The sequence below is a fragment of the Cnephaeus nilssonii genome (genome assembly GCF_951640355.1).
Source record: "Cnephaeus nilssonii genome assembly, chromosome: 10".
In the NCBI taxonomy this organism is placed as follows: domain Eukaryota; kingdom Metazoa; phylum Chordata; class Mammalia; order Chiroptera; family Vespertilionidae; genus Cnephaeus; species Cnephaeus nilssonii.
Window position 1 is genome coordinate 22,143,174 of NC_137081.1, and position 13,407 is coordinate 22,156,580.

The 13,407-nt window shown below is 52.5% G+C and overlaps 2 protein-coding genes across 4 annotated transcripts; one reads left to right on the plus strand and one right to left on the minus strand.

Moving 5' to 3' along the window:
- Positions 1-2,315: 2,315 nt before the first annotated feature.
- On the plus strand, positions 2,316-5,613 carry ZFAND2B (zinc finger AN1-type containing 2B). 3 transcript variants are annotated; one of them, XM_079781741.1, is made up of 10 exons: positions 2,316-2,397; positions 2,522-2,593; positions 2,865-2,959; positions 3,119-3,250; positions 3,604-3,755; positions 4,007-4,102; positions 4,218-4,278; positions 4,365-4,432; positions 4,985-5,057; positions 5,265-5,613. In XM_079781741.1, exons 1-10 carry the CDS (start codon positions 2,328-2,330, stop codon positions 5,307-5,309), a joined length of 864 nt encoding a protein of 287 aa, XP_079637867.1. In that variant the 5' UTR covers positions 2,316-2,327; the 3' UTR covers positions 5,310-5,613. The 3 variants fall into 3 exon arrangements, with proteins under 3 accessions (XP_079637867.1, XP_079637868.1, XP_079637866.1); XM_079781742.1 differs by having other exon boundaries at positions 2,326-2,397; positions 2,519-2,593; positions 5,170-5,612; XM_079781740.1 differs by having other exon boundaries at positions 2,326-2,397; positions 2,519-2,593; positions 5,265-5,612.
- A 207-nt stretch (positions 5,614-5,820) lies between these two features.
- Positions 5,821-13,298, minus strand: ABCB6 (ATP binding cassette subfamily B member 6 (LAN blood group)). Its single transcript, XM_079781733.1, has 19 exons — positions 12,413-13,298; positions 11,954-12,091; positions 11,515-11,701; positions 11,216-11,317; positions 10,856-11,039; positions 9,893-10,014; positions 9,272-9,381; positions 9,010-9,075; positions 8,718-8,843; positions 8,487-8,563; positions 8,340-8,403; positions 8,142-8,227; positions 7,875-7,932; positions 7,553-7,657; positions 6,974-7,148; positions 6,729-6,841; positions 6,402-6,496; positions 6,260-6,328; positions 5,821-6,073 (listed from the first exon to the last, which is right to left on the minus strand). The coding sequence occupies exons 1-19, from the start codon at positions 12,959-12,961 to the stop codon at positions 5,962-5,964; spliced, it is 2,538 nt and encodes an 845-aa protein (XP_079637859.1). The 5' UTR covers positions 12,962-13,298; the 3' UTR covers positions 5,821-5,961.
- Between the last annotated feature and the right edge of the window lie 109 nt (positions 13,299-13,407).

Here is a 13,407-nt window from a genome sequence, read left to right on the forward strand (position 1 = left end):
GAGACATCTCCACTTGAAAGTTCCATGGGTACCTTCTACTCAACATACCAAAAACTGGATATATCCTTTTTCCACTGTGCACTTCACCACCACCACCGCTGCCCCTAAACAGATAAGTTTTTCTGTATTTGCCATCTTGCTTGACGTCCTCCTGTACACCCCCTACAGGATATCGAGCCCACAACCTGAGCATGTGCCCTGACCAGAAATCAAACTGGCCTTTTGGTGTTCAGACAGTATCCAATCAACTGAGCCACATCAGCCAGGGTAGGTGATGTTTTATTTCTTGATCTGAGTGCTGGTTATGTGGGGGTGTTCAATTCATGAAAATTCATTGACCTTTACACATTTCTGAATGTGTCATACAAGGAAAAAAGTGTCAATATCAAAGTGTATTGGTTGTCTATTTCTGCATAACAAATTACTCTAAAACTTAGCATCCTAAAACAACAAACATGTTCTCACACTATTTCTGAGGCTCAGGAACCTGAGGGCAGCTTAACTAGGTGGTTCTTGTTCAAGGTCTCCCACAAGGCTGCAATAAAGATGTCAGCCAGGGCTGGCTTTAGTCATCTGAAGGCTTGACTAGGGCTGGAGGATCTGCTCCAAAATGGTACACTCACAGAAGACTCCATTCCTCACTTGCTGTTGCCAAGGGGCCTCAGTTCCTCACCACACTAACTTCTATGGCTGCTTGACTGAAATCAGGACACGACAGCTACCCTAATATCTTCTTCTTAGACATGATTAGCAGGAAATGGTGGAAGTTTGAAGGACTAAGGTACATAGAAATTTGTCACACCTGATTTTAAGGTGTATGGACTTTAAACCACACTCTCAGACGGTGATTGTTTGCTGCCATGTCTGGGTTTCAAAACCCAACAGACTGAGGATTAGACAGAAGGTCAGAAAAATAATTCTTTTTTAAAAAAAATTATTTTTATTGATTGTAGAGAGGAAGGGAGAGGGATAGAGAGAGACAGAAACATCAATGATGACAGAGAATCATTGATCAGCTGCCTCCTGCACGCCCCCCACTGGGGATTGAGCCCGAAACCAAGGCACGTGCCCTTGACTGGAATTGAACCTGGGACCCTTCAGTCCACAGGCTGATGCTCTATCTACTGAGCCAAACCGGCTAAGGCAGAATCATAATTCTTGACTGTGGCATGTGCTGATTAGGTTAGATTAAACCATACAAAATTATTGTGTGTTTTTTAGTTAAAAAAGGCACCCATTAGCAATTTCATAATTTTAAATCTAACAGGATTAATGCTGGAGCTAACAGATATGGAGTCTTGGAATTCACAAATGACACATTGTGAAATAGAGCCAAAAGTTGGAGGGGAGAGCTAGGGGAAGAATAAGAAGGGAGTGTCTTCTCATTTCCAAGTGTGGCCTGGGTTATACCTCCATTTTGGAGGACATTGCTCAACTCTAAGCTTATGTGTTCTGATGGTCAAATTTATGGGAAGATAGGGTGCGACCATTTCCAGACATGAGGGGCCAGAGAGGCCTATGAAAAGCAAAATGTGCTGAAGCTGGAAGCTGCCAGAGGAAAAGCAGAACATCAGTCCGGTGACTCTCATGCCTCATTCCAGAAATATTTACCATGCACTCAGAATATACAAGTCGCACGTTTTTCAAAGTGTGCTGTACATGGATAATCTGTGTGCTTGGGTGCTTCCTCCCGAATCAGAAGCTCCCGAACCCAGGAATCTGCATTTAAAACAGCACTATAGGTAATTCACATTCACACTGAAGTCATACAGTTCCAGGCACTGTGCTGGGTGCTAGGAACCTAACAGAACCAGGTAGACGTGGTTCCTGACTTCCCAGGATAGCTGTGTGTGTAAACAGCTGATTACAGTAAGATGACACGGATGCTAGAACAGAACCAGGGAGGTCACATAGCCGGCGTGCTTAGCTCAGACTGGGGATGGTTAGGGGAGCCTTACAGAAAGGGCGTCAGAGCTAAGCCTGGAGGAAGGAGCTGCAGCTCTGGAGAGAAATCTGTACTTGAGAGAAATATGGAAGTCAGCTGGTGGAGAGTAAGTGCAGCCGTGGCCGTGAATGAAATGGCTAGGTGTAGAGTGAGAAGCGGACGTAGGACCGTCTTGTGAAAGGCCCCAAACCACTCCAATCCTCCTTCCCCCACAAACCACCTGTTCTCGGCTTCGCGGGTCCTTTCGCCCTACGCGGAGCTAAGTCCCGGCGCAGGACAAACCCAGTCCGCAGCCAGGCCAAGCACTTCTGGGCGGGGCTCGGCCCGCTGGGTCGCTCCCCGCGCCGCCCTGCGACTGCGCGAGACGTGCCCGCCCTGCGCGATGACGTCAGTGCGCCCGTGCGCGCTGGGGGAGGAGTGGGGCTCTCGGGCCAGGAGGCGCAGAGGCTCCGGTAACTCGGCTCGGGGGGTAGAGGATGGGGAGGGGCAGGGAGCCCCCCAGAGTTCGGGGTCGCAGTCCGGACCCGGAGCGGGAACCCTAGAGATGCTCAGCATCGCTTCTTCTTCCCCCAGCAGGCCCGCCCGGCCCAGCGATGGAGTTTCCGGATCTCGGGGCGCACTGTTCCGAGCCGAGCTGTCAGCGCTTGGGTGAGGGCGGAGCGCGAGGGGGTGGGACCGGGTGGAGAGGGGCTTGGAGCTGCAGACGAAACGTAGGGTGGGCTCCGGGGGCTGGAAATGCTGGGAGGGGCGGGCTCGAAGGTGAGACGGTGTCGAAGGGGGCGTGGCTAAGGAGAGTGGACTAGAGCCGGTGGTTTGTTGCAAGCAAGGTGGCGTTTTCCTTCCTCGGAGTGGAAGGCTTGACTGACCCGCAACGATATCAGGGTCCCGCTGGACCTGCAATCTGACGTATTCCCTGCAGATTTTCTGCCGCTCAAGTGCGACGCCTGCTCGGGCATCTTCTGTGCAGACCATGTGGCCTATGCTCAGCATCACTGTGGATCTGCTTACCAAAAGGTGAGGGGGCAGTCTGAAGGTGATGGAGGATGCATGCAGAATCCCTGCAATTCCTCTGCTTCCTGCTTCCTCTCCTTTGTTGTCTGAGTTTCTTTCAGGACCAGAGATTTGGTTGAAGTGGGAGTGGGTCACAGACTGAGCTCTGTTCCTTAACTATAGGATATCCAAGTACCTGTCTGCCCACTCTGTAATGTGCCTGTGCCTGTGGCCAGAGGGGAGCCCCCTGACCGTGCTGTGGGGGAGCACATTGACCGAGACTGTCGCTCGGATCCAGCACAGCAAAAACGAAAGGTAAGCATTGGAGGGGTTGGCCATGACCCAGCTGGGTTTATGGATGCCTGGAAACCTGAACAACTATTCTTTATATATATATATTGATTTCAGAGAGGAAGGGAGAGGGAGAGAGAAACATCAATGATGAGAGAGAATCACTGATTGGCTGCCTCCTGAATGCCCCCCACTGGGGATTGAGCCCGCAACCCAGGCATGTGCCCCCGACCGGAATCGAACCCAGGACCCTCCAGTCCGCAGGCCGATGCTCTATCCACTGAGCATAACCAGCCAGGGCCTGAACAACTATTCTTATTGGGTTGGAAAGGGGGTCAAAGTTTCAGCAGAGACAAACCTTCCCAACTTTACCTTAGATCTTCACCAATAAGTGTGAACGCTCTGGCTGCCGGCAGCGGGAAATGATGAAACTGACCTGTGAACGCTGTGGCCGAAATTTCTGCATCAAGCACCGTCACCCACTGGACCATGATTGCTCTGGAAAGGGGCACCCAACCAGCCTGGCAGGGTAATTACAACCAAGTCTTCTACTTACCTATGGGACCGTCCCATCCTTCTGAACTGACTCAGTCTTTATAACTACAAGCTGGGAAGTTTGAACCCTGTCCTCTTTGACTAGGGAGTCTTAACTTCCTTTTCAAGTGCATATTTTTCCAGACTGTTTGGAGGAACTCCCTCCTGAGTTCCCTGGTAAGGCCTGGGGGGAACATGCCAGCTGACTACTCTAGGACACATGCCAAGAGTGTCTCTTCCCTACAGACTTGCTGCTATCTCTAGAAACCAAGGTCTCGCTTCTTCTACAAGCACCGTCCCCAGCCCAAGTCGGATCTTGCCTTCATCTACCTCTCCCAGCAGGTAGGCCTCCCCATTTCTTCTCTCCCTTTTCCTCCTTCATATCTCTCACCTCTGCCTCTTTTATTTTCCTTTCTTTCTCTTTTTTTGACCTCTGCCTCCTGATTGTCTGCCTTAGAGCCACAGCCCCGTCTCCATCATGGACTGCCCCTCCAGTGATTGCTTTGCAGAATGGCTTGGTGAGTTGAGCAGAAGTTGAAAGGACAGAAGCAAACCACACAGAGTAAAGTCCAAGGCAACTGGTCTTGTTTCTCTTTTTTTGCAGAGTGAGGATGAGGCTCTGCAGCGAGCCCTGGAATTGTCCCTGGCAGAGACCAAACCCCAGGTCCCAAGGTACCTACTCTCTGGTGAAAGAGGATGGGATGTGGGAGATAGGTGGGAACACTCCGATCTGTTGCAAGATAATAGTTAGGCCTAGCCAGCATGGCTCCGTGGTTGAGCATCGACCTATGAACCAGAAGGTCACCGTTTGATTCCCAGTCAGGGCAGATGCCCAGGTTTCGGGCTTGATCCCCAGTTGGGGGGTGTGCAGGAGGCAGCTAATCAATGATTCTCTCTCATAATTGATTTTTCTATCTCTTTCTCCCTCTTCCTCTCTGAAAGCAATAAAAATATATTAAAAAGGGGAAAAAAAAGATAATAGCTAGATACTTGGGCCCAAAATTAAGCTTACTAACTATATGATGTTTGACAAGTTTTTTTTAAACCCATTAGGGTTTAATTTAATTTCCTCTATAAAATGGGATCATAGTAATACCTACATTGTAGGGTTGTATAGAAATTGAGATAATACTCAAAAGTGTTCAGCACAATGATGCCTAACAGATCAGGTGCTTATATTTTAGATATTATTGTCATACAACTTAAGCTGCTCCTCTCTCCCAGTTCTCAGGAGGAAGAAGACTTAGCTTTAGCACAAGCACTGTCAGCCAGTGAGGCAGAGTACCAACGCCAGCAGGTATGAGGATGGGGTAGAGATGGGGTCTTGCACTGGGAGGGAGTAAGGAGTTTTGGGGGGTTCTTCTAAGTGGTTGAAAGCTTTGGAATGGTGGTTATCTTTTTGTTTTCAGTATGACGCCGGCCCATGCTGAGCTTGGAAGTGAGGACTGCCCACTCATTTCCATGACATCACACCTGTCTTCCCCTCCCCCTCTCCTTGCTCCAGGCCCAAAGCCGCAGCCTGAAGCCGTCCAACTGCAGCCTGTGCTAGGGCCTTGGGCTTGGGGAGGGAGGCTTAGCTGAGGAGGACTGTGGCCCTCACATCTCTAAGGTCCACAGGGAGAGGAGGCCAAGAGCAGCCTGGAGTGAAGACGAGGAGTGACGTAAAGGCTGTTTCCAAGGAGCATCAAGAGAAACAGCTGTAGAACTCGGCCTATAGAAGGCCCTGCTGGCCCTCCAGCTGCGTGGGAGAGAGCAGCTGTGAACTGTTCCCTGGTTGAGCCCTTGGAGGATGCTGGCCAGGCCCCACTCAACTCCCTGCATCGTCATCCCCCTCACACTGGGGCTGCCTGCACGTGTAGGGACAGGGAGGGTCCTGGGAAGAATAAAGCATAGTGGTAGTTAATAACACATCCAAGTGGTGTGTTTCTTTTTCTTTTCCAACCAAAACCAGTAGAGTCCTGTCAAGAATGCTCACCCAATCTAAGAGTAGAGGCTTATTGCAATATGCCACATCATGAAATCACAGTGTTCCTAGCACAGTCCACACTTTTATTTCCCCAAAAATAACTTTACTGAAAGGTCTCTTACCCCCACTTTGGTTAGCACAGCACCCCAAGGCCAGGATAAACTATGCCATGGAAGAAGGGTACATTTTATTCCCTTTCAGTGACCCTTTGGGAAGGAAGTAGCCACAACTTTGGTCACCATGCCTTAGACTGGGGTTTGGTATCTTCAGCGATTTCATCCTGTCCCTGCTGCTGTAGCCGCCACATATCCGCATACATCCCGCCTCGGGACAACAGAGCGTCGTGCCTGGAGCAAGGAGGAAAGTGTCAGTCCCAACTATCAGTTTTACCACAAGAGTCCTCGCCACCAGCCCACAGAGATAACAGGGGTTTGGCGAGAGAGAGCTCCTCCAGAATTCCCTGGGACTTCACAACCATATCCTGGGTCCACAATTCAGAGGCCTGGCCCTGTTCATCCTGCTGTGCCCCTTACCGTCCTCTCTCCACAATGCAGCCATCCTTGATGACGAGGATCTGGTCAGCATTGACCACAGTTGAGAGCCTGAGAAGTCAGAGACCAGTTACCCACTGCAACCCCAAAAGTGGCCCCGTTGCCTGCTGCCCTGGTCCTGTACCTGTGTGCCACTACAATGGTGGTGCGGTTGGCGCAGACTTTGGCCAGAGAAGACTGGATGGCCCTCTCATTAGATGTATCCAACGCTGATGTTGCCTACAGAGAGGATCTGGGTAAAACTGCCCTTGCCACCCAAATTCCCAGTGGAAGGAGGATGCAAGCTGCTGGCAGAGGTCTCGGGTATCAAAAAGAACCTTGTTTGCACTTGAGAACTGTAAGGTGTTTTGTGAAACATGGATTCCTGGATATCTCTCCCAGATGGAAAACAGGAATGGCGTGGGCACAGGCAGGGCAGGAGGGAGGGGTGAAAACTGCCTAGGGCCCTCACCTCATCCAGCAGAATGATGTCGGGGGCCTTGAGAATGGTGCGGGCGATGGCGACACGCTGCTTCTCCCCACCACTCAGCTTCAGTCCCCGCTCGCCCACCTGCGTCTCATACCCTGTGGATATTGCCCACATCCCTCAGGTCACACATGATAAACTTGGTTTCTGTGACCAGATGAGGCAAGGAAGGGATGGAACAGAGGACAGAGGGAGTAACAGCCCAGGGCAAAACGGCCAGGGAAGCTCACCCTCTGGGAAAGCCACAATGGCATCATGGATGCCTGCAGCCTTGGCGGCAGCCTCCACCTCATCATTCCCAGCTGTGATGCGGCCATAGCGAATATTGTTGGCAATGGTGTCATTGAAGAGGACGGTGTCCTGGGGCACAACTCCAATGTGAGACCGGAGGGAGATCTGGGTCACCTGGGGCCAAGAGACCACATTCCCTGGCCTGTGAGATCCCCCTAAGCCTAGGCGGAAGGATGGGCTGGCAGAAAGCACATGGCATGAAAGGCCCTGGGTAAAACTCCTGCCACCACCACCCCAAACCCTAGCTGTGTGGACGAGTCACTCAGCCTCTCTGAGTCTGTTTCCCCATCGCCAAAGAGAAAAGTCCCGTTCTCTCCCGGCTTCCCTAGACGGCTGCAGACCTTTGTATCCTGTACAGCACCATACATGACTCTTTCCTGTGTAGGTAAGATGGTGCTAGAAAGGCTAAGGTCTCCTGCCCCAGCTTTTTGCAGAGGTGAGGTCTCCTCCTCTCCCTGGATGCTTAGCACTTACCATTCTTTTACACACAATGACATTTTCCTCCCAAACAACCTCACCTGGGAAATGTCCTGACCATCTATTCGGATGCAGCCAGAGCTGATGTCATAGAAGCGAAAGAGCAGACGCAAAATTGTGCTCTTCCCTGCTCCAGATGGGCCCACCTGTTGTATTGGAAACAGAGGGAAACCCATTCTTAGGGCTGTTGGCTTTTAAGGCTTTTTCTCCAATAGAGCACCAATGACCATGGAGGCTGCCACATTCACATGTGACCAGACATGACAGGGCTCTCTAACTATCAGCCTGGGCCAAAAGCTACCATGGGCACTGGAATAAGGGAAGATGGAGGCAGCTGGGCCAAATGGCTGGGTTTCCTCTTACCAGGGCCAGGGTCTGCCCAGGCATCACAGTGAAGGACACATCCTGCAGGGTCTCCCGCCTGCAAGGAAGAGCGGGTATGGTCAGCAGGCCTGCTGCACTCCCAGTGCCCACTTCCATCACCAGAGCTACTACTCGGCCCTGACCCTCCCGTGTGGGCTCTTCCCAAGAAGCAGGGATGGCTAAGAAGCAGGGATGAGGGGCAGGAAGGCAGTGTGTAAGTAGATAGTGGGAAAGGGTCCAGGGGACAGTAAAGGGGGAAGGGCTCACCCATCAGCATAGCTGAAGTGCACATTCTCAAACTCAATCTGGCCCCTCTGGAAGCGAAGGGGCCCTGCTCCAGGAAGGTCCTTCACCTGGGAGAGTGTTACCAATGTGTGGTGCTGTTACAGGTCTGGTATCCTCCAGACACCAAAAACACCACGCGGCTCTCACTCCCCCAAGCCCCACTCCTCTCTCTTCACTCACTTCTGTCTCCTCCTTCAGCAGGTCAAACATGTTCTCCATGTCAATGAAGTTGGTCTGGATCATCCTGCAAGCAGGTAACGGTTGGGGCTCCTCTGAGGAGCTGGGGAAATAATGCACTGCACAGATGAGGGCCAGGGATCAGGTTACCTGTAGTAGGTGCCAAACCAGTTGAGGGGCATATACAGCTGGATGATGTAGGTGCCAAAAAGCACAAAGTCCCCGACCTGTGGAGATCCAGGGAAAAGGATCATCCACAAGAGGCCTTCAGGTTATCACCCTGCCCACTTCCTGTCATCTCTCTGCTTCCCACCCAGGAACCTGGTGACCAGACATAGAACCCAGGCCCCCTCTTCCCTGTCCCCAGCACAGTTCTCTCACCTGTAGCTTCTGCTCACTGACAAAGTATGCACAAAGCAGCGAGCCAGCAAGCAGCCCAAGTCCAATCACCAGGTTCTGAGTCTGATTTAGTAAAACCAGTGACGCGCTTGACTTCCACTCCAAACTCTGTGGAAATAACATGGGAGAGAAGAATGTCACATATGCGCTGACCAAATCCAAACCTGGGCCCAGGCACCTTCAACCTCATAGCCCAAATTTTATTCTTCGTGGCTCTGGCAATTCCACAAGGCCAGGCCATTGCTGTCAGCAGGCCTCAAACTAGCGTGCTCACCTGATATTTAACGATGGCTTCTCGATAGCGTTCCACTTCATAACCTTCCGCATTGTAATACTTCACCTGATGAATTCAAAGCACCATTTGACATGGCTGCAGCATTCAGCACCCGGATCATTGCTTCCAGATCCCCAACCCCTCTTTCCTAATTTTAAATAGCACATCTCGCACCCCGCAGCTCCTCAGGAGCCTCGGTGGTCCCAGGCACAAACCTCCATATTCCCATGCTTCACACCACTGCCACTGAGGCCTCTGTTACCGTTTCAAAGTTTAGCAAAGAGTCCACGGCTCGTGCCCGGGTCGCATTTTCCTGTGTGTTCATATCACGTCGAAACTTTGTTCTCCACTCAGTGACTACGATTGTTAGGGCTACAGCATGAAAGGAGGAGGGAAAAGGAAAAAAGATCAAGACAACATTTTCAACAGCAGACACCACATGTGTATGTCTGCTGCCTACTACACACGAACCCTACGTTACAGCCCAGGGACCCAGGTTCTAAAGGGAGAACGTCCTAAGCTCCCTGAGGGAAGAGGCTGTGTCCAAGGTAGCTTTGCAGCCTGTACACAGCCTCATCTGTGAAAATGCTTTTGATGAGCAAATCAAGGCAAGCTGCATCTGTGACATAGTGAGCTTTCTCCTTGACTCGTATCCCCAACGAGGACCTAACGTGACCACAGTGCCCTGGTCCTCCACACAGGTTAAGCTAAAGTTTCCGTGGCAGAGGAGTATGCCCATCCACCATCATTGGGGAGCTGAGGAAACGATTCAAGTCCACTAATCTATAGTCTTCCAAACGGGGTCACCCAAGTGGGGTCAGAGCTCATGCTCAAGGGAATCCTTGGAGAGTTCAGGGAGCTGGTTTCACCAAGCAGCACTCACTGAGGTAAAGACTCATGCACAGGAACACGATGAGGCCAAACCAGGCGTTGAAGAACATGCTGAAGTAGATGATGCCAATGATGATGTCAGCCAGCGTGGGGAGAACGTTGAATACCAGGTAGCTGGGAGGGGGAAGTCAAGTGACAAAGAAAGGTATATGGGCTCAGAGCCAGCAACTCTACCTCTAGCAGTTTCAGTGTGGTGTTTTTGTTTTCAACAGCAACAGACTGCAATCAAGCTAAATGCCTCTCAGGAGGTGGATGGCTAAAGGAAACACAGCATGCTCAAACTACAGAATGCTCTGGGTCTATCATAATGAAAAAGGGAGATGTATTCATGCTCCAATGAGAATACATCTCCATAACATTTTGTTAATAATGCAACTGTGAGGCCCTAGTGGTCTGGCTCAGTGGATAGTGTCAGCCTGAGGACTGAAGGGTCCCGGGTTCAATTCCAGTCAAGGACACATGCCCAAGTTGCAGGTTCGATCCCCAGTGGGGGGTGTGCAGGAGGCAGCCAATCAATGTTTCTCTCTCATGGATGTTTCCATCTCTCTCTCCCTTTCCCTTCCTCTCTGAAGTCAATAAAAATATATTTAAAAAGTAAAAAAAAATAAAATAAAATAATGCAACTCTGAGGATGATGCCTATATTGTGATACCATTTGTTTTAGGAAAAACCTTCACAATACCACTTTAGTTATGGGAGTCTGCGCATATACATGTAAAAATGCCGAGAAGCAGAACTCAACATACTAAATGCAGTGGGAACCTCTGAAGAAGTGAGCAGAATTCAAAAGAAATTTGCTCTCAATCTACTTTAAGTTATTACAGAGCATACGTACATTCATCTTATTAGAAAAAGAAAGAGGGCGAAGGGGCAGCTTCTCAAGCTGGGTCTGTTCTCAGGCCCCCCTGCTTTTCCGGCCTCACCCCCTCACACTCCCTTCCCATGGGCTTGGTACCTGAGCAGCCCAGTGACACTGGATGTGCCCCGGTCAACCACTCGCAGCACCTCCCCTGTTCGGCGCCCCAGGTGCCAGCGCAGTGAGAGCTCATGCAGGTGGGAGAAGAGGCGCAGCTCCATGCCCCGAGATGTGAACTGCTGTACCTTGATCCACAGGAATGTGCGAAGGTTGCTCACAAAGCCTGGGGGGAGCCAGGGGAGGCTTCAGTAGAGCTTAGGGGACAATTGACATCAGCCCAGCACCCAGATGTGAAAGGTCAGAAAGCACCAAAGAGCCCAGGGGAGGAATGCCTGTGGGAGAGAACTATCCGGAGGAGAGGGAGGGGCCAGTACCAACCAGGGTGAGAGTCCCCCATACCTGTACTGCCAGTGCCACCCCCCTGGAGGAACTTGAGGAAGACATAGGTGGTAACAGTCCAGGCCAGGGAGTGCCAAGGTGCCTTCTCAGTCAGCAAGTTTACTATGGAGAAAATGAGTCTCAGCCCACTTAATGCCCCCTAGTCCCCTCTTCAGAAGAGACTGCCCCAGGCACCAACCATAGCTTTTTTCTGACCACCCAGCTCTCAACTCTGTCGCACTGCCCTGGGTTGACCCTCCCCCTCCCCCAATCAGTCCAATGAAGGACCAGAGCCCTAAGCTGGCACTCCTCCCCCTCACCTATATCCCTATAGAAGATGGGGACCAACACATTCAGTCCCCGGTCCAACCCCATGAGCCCCAGGCAGATGACGACAACAAGTTGCAGAGCTGGATTTCCCCGAGGCCATAGGTAGCCACTCAGTAGCCGGAGCTTCCTGCCAAGGTCCCGCCAGGTAGACGCTGGTGGCCCCTCTGTTGACTGAACCTAGGATGATGAAACACATAGAAGAGGGAAGCTCAGAAATCATAAAGAAGTGCACTAGATAGAAACCTTCTAGGGAAAATGTATGGGATTGCAGATCCCAGGCATTTTAGACCCACAAGTAAGCCCTGATGGGATCAGAAAGGCTAACAAGGCACAATGTGAGATTTGGGTAAGAAGCAGTTTATTATGGTAGGAAAAAATGACAGGAAATGAAATGAAGACAGACCCTAAGGTTCAGGAGTTGAGGTGTACCTGGCTCCTTTCTACATCTTGATCATCTTCATTAACCCGAAATGTGTAGGACTGGGGACGAAGTCCGGGAGCCCAGAGCCCCAGGGCAAAAAGCCCTCCAGAGACCACATAGCGCAGCACCCATAGGCTAAACTGTACCTAGAATGAAGCATGTGAGGAGCGTATCAAACAGTGCCAAATCCCATTGTTACTACTAATAACAGGGTTGGGGATTGGTGTAGGTAGGGCATGCACCCTGGTCCTCCTCAGGGGCCCAGCCTCTATTGGGCTGGGGAAAAAAATCCACAATGACTCAGCACAGACACGCCCTACCAGCTGGCTATCAGCTCCCAGCCAGAGTCAGCCCCTCCCTACTTCCCTTAGAGTCACCACAAAGCGTGGAGCCAGTATGACCAGACTAGACATCCTTCTTCCCAGCCCCTGCCGCCCATGCTTCCACTCTCCCATGAGGTCCCTCACCTGCTGGCCCAAGTCCGCCCTTGCCCACCACCACTGTGGGCTGTTCCAAGACACCAGGGCCAAGTTCTCCGCTGCAAAAGCCACAGTCCAGAGGAGCAGGAGACCCGGGCTGTGACTGAATTTGATCCAGGCGCCCATTGCTAGCTTCTGCCGCGCCTGGCTCCGTTCCACAACCAGCAGTCCCAAGCCACAGGCGCCGGCCAGGGTCCCCAGTACGGAAGCCAGCAGTAGGTAACCTGGCAGCGGGGCCCCCCGCGCAGTGCCCACTCGACCAACCAGGCTGGCCAGGGGCAAGGCCACCTGAAGTGTGGCCAGAAGCAGCTGCAGCACGTAGGGAGCGACACGAGGACCGGCCCCCCAAGACAGCGCGTCTGAGACTGCTGGCCGCTCCCGACGCTTGCAGGGAAGGGCCAGAACCACGGCCAGAGTCCCCAGGGCCATCAGCACTGAGGGCGTGAGGGTGAAGAAGAAGCAGGGGCTCAGACCACCCTTCGCCCAGGCCGGACCCGCGGGCCCTTCGGCCTCGCAGTAGTTGCCCACAGTCACCATGGCAATGCGTGGCCGCAGGCCGAGGCTGCGGGGACTGCGGGACAGGCGAACGGGGCCAGCCGCTTGGGGAGGGGCACGGATGCCGGGCAATCTCGGGTCATGGAGCCGCGCGGGTCGCTGTCAGAGATGCACGTGGACCCAGCCACACCGCCCACTCGCTCCGCGCGTGCGCCGCCGCCACGCACTCAGCGCGCACTCACGCAGGGCACGTCCGCCGTCTCTCCCCGCCGCCCCTCGCTCGCTGACGGGACCCCTGGGCTGAGTCCGGTCCACACGGATGTCCAGGGTCGGACTCGAGCCGCATTCTTTCGCAGCAGCTCCGCCCACCGTAACCGCCCAGTCCCTTCCCAGTCATTGGCGATGTGTCACCGAAGGGGCGGGGGTAAGGGGTGCTCGGGGAAGGCAAAACAAACCAGCGGCGTCAGCTCGGTCACGTGCTCAGAGCG